Raw genomic sequence first — 7,708 nt, forward strand, 5'->3', positions numbered from 1 at the left:
CCGCATCTCTTTTTTTAAAACATCTGCATCTCTTTTAATACAAAAATAATGGCTTAAATGACTTACCCTGCATGAAAGCAATCCCTCTGGGAAACCAGCCCTTGTCTTCCCCGGCGGTCTGGAGCACCCGCAGCAGCACACCGCTTCCAGAGACTGACTGAGTGGAGAGGCCCTCTGGAATAGGCAGCGCGCTGTTCACGAGCTGACCTGTATTCTGGCTCTCTCACCTGGAATCAGGCTCCACAGATCCTGTTATGCATTGAATAGTAACAAAACAACAGCATAAATTAGGGTGTTGCTAAGATTGTGTACCACCAATGTTTGCATGAGGATAATGGACGTAATGAATTCTATAGCACTAGCCTGCACAGCTTGGAGAGATTAAAATCACTTTGTCTTTAAATTAAATTTCAAAACTCATTGAACAACAAGAATTGCAAGAACAACAACAGAAACCTCCCACCTCATCTGTGTCAGCCACCCCGTGACAGGAGGCAGCACTTCTTGCTTCATCATTAGTGCCCGGTCCTACGTTTATTTTAATAGCTAGCAGCTCAGTGAGTACACATCTATTGTAATAACCATAAAGGGGGCTTGGGTCCTCTTGTATTGTGCTTGCAACCCTAAGTGGAGAGCCTCTTATTCCCTTTCAGGAACAAAATTTATAACCGAAAGACCCGGGTTGAAGTTTATTTTCTATCAGTGCTACACAATATGGTATGTCTGGTTTTGTTTTTAAAGGTGGGCTTGGATTTATAACACTGCTCTACTTTGTTCAATAGAAATGGGGGCTGAATGGCAAAATAAAACCTCATATTGGGATGTTGATTCGACGCCATGTATTATACCTGTTACTCAACAGGGCTCTTCGTCCTCCAAGAAATATGGTTAACATCACTATCTGGACATTTTACTGGTGAGGTAACTGAGGCTCCACCGGGAGCTTAACTGACTTGCTTGAGTTCATACGTATGAAAATCCAGCTACTTCTGATCATAGAACTCTGGAAGCTCAACTTCCTTCTGATGATCACAGGTACTATTAGGGGGTGCTTATTACATATGTTCTGGGGCATCTGGTTCACCTTGGCAACTACCCCCTGAAACAGGTGTCATTATCCACATCATATGTATAAGGAAACGGGGCTTAGAAAAATAAAAGTGCCGGGCAGTGGTGTCGCACACCTTTAATCCCAGCACTCAAGAAGCAGAGGCAGGTGGATCTCTGTGAGTTCGAGGCTAGCCTGGTCTACAAGAGCTAGTTCCAGGACAGGCTCCAAAGCCACAGAGAAACCCTGTCTCGAAAAACTGAAAAAAAAAAAAAAAAAGAAAAAGAAAAGTAACTTGTCAAACCGAGAGTCCAGATTTTAGCCTGGGTCTCAGTGATCCCAGAACAGCATTTCCTTTAAAATACTTCTCTCTAGAAATGTCTCAGATGACGTTCTTTTTATCTTGTGCCTGAACAAAGAACGATCACTGGAGAGGAATGAATTGAGGCAAAGCAACACCAAGTTCCAGCTTTATACGGGAGAGAACCCTGTCGCCTCCTTGTCATCAATACAGAGCTCTTAACTGAGTTACACTGTGACTCAGGTGCTTGGCCAGTAGGTGCACTGCAAAAGCCCTACTGTCTCCCAGGGACTATTCGTAGGTTCCATTATTGGTCTGTGAACAGCCTTAGCACACACCAGTGAGTGGAGGTCACGTTTCTGTGCTTTGTGTGTGTGTACCCATCTTGCTTCCCATACTTGTTGAGACTTAACGGGTTAGGATACTTTATTCTTCCTTTAAATCTCATGGTATCGGCAAAAGACACAATTCCTGAGCCCTAATGAAGAGCTCCTGAAGTTGCACATGCTCCCCTGCGGACCCCAAATAAGAGCTTATTCCATAGAAACAAGAACATCTCCCCGCCCCCCACCCACCCCCCTGGGGAGAGGCTGTGAGCAAGGCAGGCAAGATGCAGTTGCTGGTTCTCTTTTGTAAAAGGAGTTCCGAAGTTGTGGCTTGCAGTCATCTTGAAGAGCACTGCGATCTCAGCACTACCGAGCAGTGCCAGCCGTAATCCTCTGCTTTGAATGGGATTAAATCAAAACGGCTTGAGCCAGGTGAAGATGAAAGAAGGCAATTGGACAAAAACTGAGAACTGGGATTACCTTAGCTTAAAAAAATTATTAAAATGAGATGATATTCATTTAACAGTCATTTGAAAGCAAACTTGGCTATGGCTCTTGTTTAATAACCACAGGAGTAGGAAAAGCAGGCACATGATACTTTTGGGAAGAAAGCTCATGCAGCTATGACAGGCTACGGGCAAGACCCAAGTTTTTGGATACACTGGTCCCAATTTTATTTTGCTAATGAATTGGGAATATTGACAAGTACATATCCAAGGTATTCCTTGAAAAATTGATTGACAATTCATTTTAGAAGTTATCCAGATCATCTCAGCTGGGCAGTGGTGGCACACCTTTAATTCCAGCACTTGGGAGGCAGAGGCAGGCAGATCTCAAGAGTTCGAGGCCAGCCTGGTCTACATAGTGAGTTCTAGGACAGCCAGAGCTAGTCTCAACAAAAGATTTCCTCACCTTGGGAGATACTGAACTCTATTCAAATATAGTGCCTATCCACACACAAAGCAGATTTTTATATGGAAAGAGACCACAAACAAAACTGTCTTTAGATATTTTTTATTTCTTCAATTTTTATTATCAGGAGTGACTGAAATAAAAAATATAATTGAGTCCCATCATTATTGTCATTATGGAAATGGCTTTAAGAGAAAACTGGTCAGATGAATATTATTGCTTCCCACTTTTCAACTGGTAAATAGTTGCCATTGATAAAACAGACAAGCCCAGAGAATCTGTCCAGAATGTTCAAGATATGGTGTATTATACAACATGCCTGTTCTCGGGGAGAACACCTACGACATAATTATGTGTACTTCTTGATCTCATCATACAAGACAAGCACAAAGGCACCACCCATGCCCCTGAGAACATTGGACCATGCACCCTTGAAAAAGGCCTTGCTTCCTTCGTCACGAGCAATCTTCCTCCAGCAGTCAATCGTGCCTGTGTACATGATGTCAGCTGCGAAGAATAAAGACACAGAGTTGATGACTACAGACCAAAGAACGCCCCCATGTTCAGAACACTAAAGAAAAACAGCCCCACCTTTAAAAAGCAATTTCAGGTTTTTTTTTGGGGGGGGGGGAAAGGGGCGTCATGAGGATGGAATCCTGCACCTTGTGCATACTAGGAAAGCTCTCTACTTTGAGCCATTCCAAGCACTCAGCGCCAGTTTTAAATCCAGTATTTATACAACAGCACAGGCAATGCTTAAGTATTAATGTTGTGACTGGAGAACAGGGATGACCTCTTAATATAATTTAAGCACCCCACGTGACAGGCATCTAAAGGGTTGCTTGCTCCCAAGGCAGTTGTGCAGCCAACATGGCTGCTATCACCTCCATCCCTTCTACACTGTCTACAGTGTTTTATGGCACTGGAGATTGAATCCAGGGCAGCCATCACCAGTTTGTGGCCACAACTTTTGATCAGAACTTACTTCCTTTGCGTCCTGACTGCATCATCATACGACGGCGAACCGTGTCAAAGGGATAGGAAGTCAAGCCAGCGACAGCAGTGACAGACTGTGCAATCATCCAGCTGATGAAGATGTGAGTGTTCTTGGGATCTGGAAGCATTCCTGAAAAGATAAATATATATATATATATGTATATATATATATATATATTTAATCAAAATGCAGTTTTGCCAACCTTTTTTTATACTCAAACAACACTGTATTTATCAGAAATTTTATATTGGAAGAATTTGGCTTCTTTCAGGAATTAATAAAAAAAATATTAGCCTTCTGGAATGTTAGGTAGATGCAATGATCTTTCAAATTATCTCTTAACAGCTTCAGGTCGGGTGGTGGTGGCAGCACATGCCTTCAATCCCAGCACTTGGGAGACAGAAGCAGGGGGAAATCTCTGTGAGTTTGAGACCAGCCTGGTCTACAAAAGCTAGTTCCAAGACAGCCAGAGCTGCACAGAGAAGCTGTTTGAAAAAAAGGTGGTGGCGCACGCCTTTAATCCCAGCACTCAGGAGGCAGAGGCAGGTGGATGCCTGTGAGTTGGAAGCCAGCCTGGTCTACATAGTGAGTTCCAGGCCAGCCAGGGCTACAGTGAGACACCTCAAAGAAAAAAAGAGAACAAAAGAAACTAGGGCTTGGGGATACAGCTCAGTGCTGGATTAGTGTGCACAAGGCCCTTAGGTGGAGTTCCCAGCACTGCAAACATATCCAAAGCTCCCACAACGTCTAAGTATATAGCATACTTACCCTTTGCAGTGTCATAGATGCCAAAGTAGGCAGCTCGGTAGATGATAATGCCCTGGACTGACACATTAAAGCCTTGGTACAGGCCCCTAATCCCATCAGATTTGTAGATCTTAATCAGGCAGTCACCAAGGCCTTTGAATTCCCTTTCAGCTCCAGCTTTGCCCACATCAGCTGCTAGACGGGTACGGGCAAAATCAAGGGGGTACACAAAGCACAAGGATGTGGCCCCAGCGGCACCACCTGATGCCAGGTTCCCTGCAAAGTAGCGCCAAAACTGGGTCCTCTTGTCCACACCACCCAAAAAGATCTGCTTGTATTTATCTTTGAAGGCAAAGTTGAGAGCCTGGGTGGGGAAGTATCTGATGACATTGGCCAGGTTACCACGCCAGAAGGACAGGACTCCCTGTTCCTTGGGGATACGAACCACACAGTCTATAATGCCCTTGTATTGCTTATCTGCCGTGATTTGCTTGCTGGCATGCTGCACCTGATGGACAGGAAGAAGGCAATAGGGACAGTTACAACCACAGAGAAGGGACAAGGGAAGAACACACACATATAATCTTTAAGGTTGGTTCCCCTTTCCCCAAATCCAGCTTTCAGAATCACACGGATTCCTAAGTGCTGACACCACCACAGGGGTAAGCCTCCACCTGTGAGTGAGGCGCCCTCAAGCGGACCTATGACCTTTAGACCTGGAAGAAAGGTCATTCCCTCCACGTGAGGTTCAGAGGCACTACGGTGGGACCTACATAGGACACGGTCACCTTGGTGACCACGGTCAACTTCTCAGGTCTCCTGAGCTGCTTCCTTTCCGCCCCACCCCCACTTTTGTTCTGGGGGGGGGAGGGTGATTAAATTGCACTCGCGAGTGCCCTCTAGAGGCACAGCTGGGAGCGCGCGGCAGGAAGGCCCGGCGGCGAGGGGCTGCGCGGGGGCGGACGTAGCAGGCACATGCTCTTCCCGGCGTCCACTTCCGGCCCGCCGGCCGGCTAGGTTAGACCGCGTTGTTCGCAGGCGGCGGCACAGCCGCCGAACCGGTCCGCGTGGCCTGCGCCCCGAACTGTAATCTCCTTGCCGTGACCTTGAGGTTCTCGGTAAGGCCAGGTGTTGTTTGCCAGCGCCTACTTTCAGGCCTACTGCCCTTCCCCAGAAAGCCGGGGTGGACGGTGTCTCTCGGGCTGCCCTAGCCTAGTTCTCGGTGCCGGGGACGGCCCCAAGCGCCTCCGCTCCCTCTGGCCCCGACCACTTGCGACACTCAAACTCCCAAGTCCTTATAGACGCCTTCTTCCAGTTTGCTTTTCGGACTCTGTGGCCAGGCCCGGCCTTCACCTCGCCCCAAGTCTACTGATTGAACCCCACTCTCCCGCTAGGGTACCCCCCTTTCTGTGCAGATCCCCCACTTCCTGCCTGGGCCCCTCGATCTCAGGACGTACCTGCAGCAGCAGCTTGACCCGCTCGATGGGCGCTACCGCCGTCTTGGAGATGGCCGCGGCCACTCCACCAGCCAAGAAGTCCTTGGCGAAGGACACAGCGGCATCTGTCATGTTGAAAGAGAAAGAAAAGGCAGGGGAGCGCGGAACGGGACTGGCTTGACAACCGGCTTCGACTCCCGGACTCTGGGGCGGAGCAAAGCAAATGGCCGATTTATATAGTGGCAGCCAGGCGCTGAGCTGCCGGCGTAAGGGGCGGGCCGAGGCAGGCGCCCAGCACAGGCGCGCAGAATAGCTGAGCCGCTGAGTGGCTGGGGACCTGCGGGAGGAGCCCGGGGAGGTCGCCCTCCCAGCCTCGCCTGCCCTTGGCACCTGACCAGGCCCGAGTATGGGGCGGCTGCCGGCAGAACCTACAACTTGGGTGTTCGACCCTGAGAAGGGTCAGGGAAAGGTGAGGAAGGCTGAAGATAATTTTGTATCCAAAGGGGAAAAAACAAACAAACAAAAAAACAAACAAAACCCAAAACCCAGGCCTAGGGCCAGGCCTAGGGTGAAGACGCTCCAGACAGACAAAACTTCCCCAACCTCAGGAATCAAGATAAATATCTAATGGATTATTAAAAGATTTCATTTTGACAAACTAAGGACTGCAGGTCACTCATCCGCTTTTGTAGAGAAAATTATTTGGGGACCCAGGACTGGAATGTGAGGCTCCTGAATCAAGGTCATCCTAGTACAGAATGAGAGCCTGTCTTTGTAGAGTTCTGAGCATTCATAACCTAAGGATTTTGCATTGTTTTGTGTTTTAAAACCATTGCACTGAGATTCATTTGTCTTGGTTGCTGAGTTGTCCTGTGTCAAGCTCTGTGAACTTCACCTTAGACCTGGTACTACCCTGAAGCTTTGTCCTCGAAGCCAGAGAAAACCTAGGTACCAGCAGGGTGTGATCCTGTCAGCATGTCCCAGACTACAAATAGTGTGACAAAGATCTTTCAGGGAATTGACCTAAGAGAGTCCAAAGCACCGGACTCGAGGGGAGGAAATGATTCTACCCGGAAGCCAAATACAGTATCCAGAAGGGTAAGAGGCTTTAAAAGGTTAAGAATGCAGTTGGCATTTGACTCTGGACTCCAGGTAGAAGCGCTCTTGGATTGACTAGACTGCTGAACTCCATCTGTAGTTCCAATGGACCTGCGTTCCCTGAGCCCCTTAATCCACGAACTGAGTAAATATTTGCCACAAATGACCTCAAGATCAGGAGTGCTCCCTCAGGTTCCGAACGGCAACAGGTAATGCGATCACAACCCTGCTTCTAAATAATCCCTACTGATAGAAATGAAGGTGACAGTTGAAAATTTCACTGCATCTGAGCCTTAGGTGCGCAACCTTCAGAATTTCCACAGCAAAATGCCAGCAGGCCTGTCTACACTAAGACATAGTGGGCGTTTTAGTTAGAGTTTCTATTTCTGTGACAAAACACTGTGACCAAAAGCAATTTGAGGAGGAAGTGTTTATTTCATCTCACAGCTTGGAAGTAGGGACAGGAGCTGATGTACAGAGGCCATGGAGGGGAGCTGCTTACTGGTTTGTGCCTCATGGCTGGCTCAACCTGCTTTCTTATAGAATCTGGGACCACCGGCCCAGGCCTAGCCCCACCCACTGGGCCCTTCCTCATCAATCATCAAACAAGAAAGCACCACAGGCTTGCCTTCAGGCCAGTCTTGTGCGGGCGTTTTTCTCAGCTAAGGCTTCCTTTTCTCAGAGGACTCCGGCTTGGGTCAAGTTGCCGGGGAAAGTAGTCAGCATAATGGGTATGTCACTTCCTTTCATGCCTTCTCCCACATCATCCGTGTCTGTGTGGTGCAGCCTCCTCCAGGGATTTTAGGCCTTTCTCTGAGTAGAGTTTGTTCATTCTTAGCTCCC

At 47.9% G+C, this 7,708-nt stretch overlaps 1 protein-coding gene across 1 annotated transcript; it reads right to left on the reverse strand.

Moving 5' to 3' along the window:
• Positions 1-2,673: 2,673 nt before the first annotated feature.
• Slc25a5 (solute carrier family 25 member 5) lies at positions 2,674-6,091 on the reverse strand. The gene is made up of 4 exons (XM_005368893.3): positions 5,789-6,091; positions 4,353-4,839; positions 3,573-3,713; positions 2,674-3,094 (listed from the first exon to the last, which is right to left on the reverse strand). The coding sequence occupies exons 1-4, from the start codon at positions 5,897-5,899 to the stop codon at positions 2,937-2,939; spliced, it is 897 nt and encodes a 298-aa protein (XP_005368950.1). The 5' UTR covers positions 5,900-6,091; the 3' UTR covers positions 2,674-2,936.
• Positions 6,092-7,708: the final 1,617 nt, after the last annotated feature.

The sequence above is a fragment of the Microtus ochrogaster genome, unplaced genomic scaffold (assembly GCF_000317375.1).
Source record: "Microtus ochrogaster isolate Prairie Vole_2 unplaced genomic scaffold, MicOch1.0 UNK42, whole genome shotgun sequence".
Classification (NCBI taxonomy): domain Eukaryota; kingdom Metazoa; phylum Chordata; class Mammalia; order Rodentia; family Cricetidae; genus Microtus; species Microtus ochrogaster.

Bases quoted from the DNA above. Each gene is read 5' to 3' on its own strand.
- Slc25a5 (XM_005368893.3), bottom strand. From the start codon at position 5,899: ATGACAGATGCCGCTGTGTCCTTCGCCAAGGACTTCTTGGCTGGTGGA. The intron at 4,840-5,788 runs GTACGTCCTGAG...CCTGTCCATCAG, and splicing joins GGGTCAAGCTGCTGCTGCAG to GTGCAGCATGCCAGCAAGCA. The intron at 3,095-3,572 runs GTAAGTTCTGAT...TATTCTTCGCAG, and splicing joins GCAGTCAGGACGCAAAGGAA to CTGACATCATGTACACAGGC.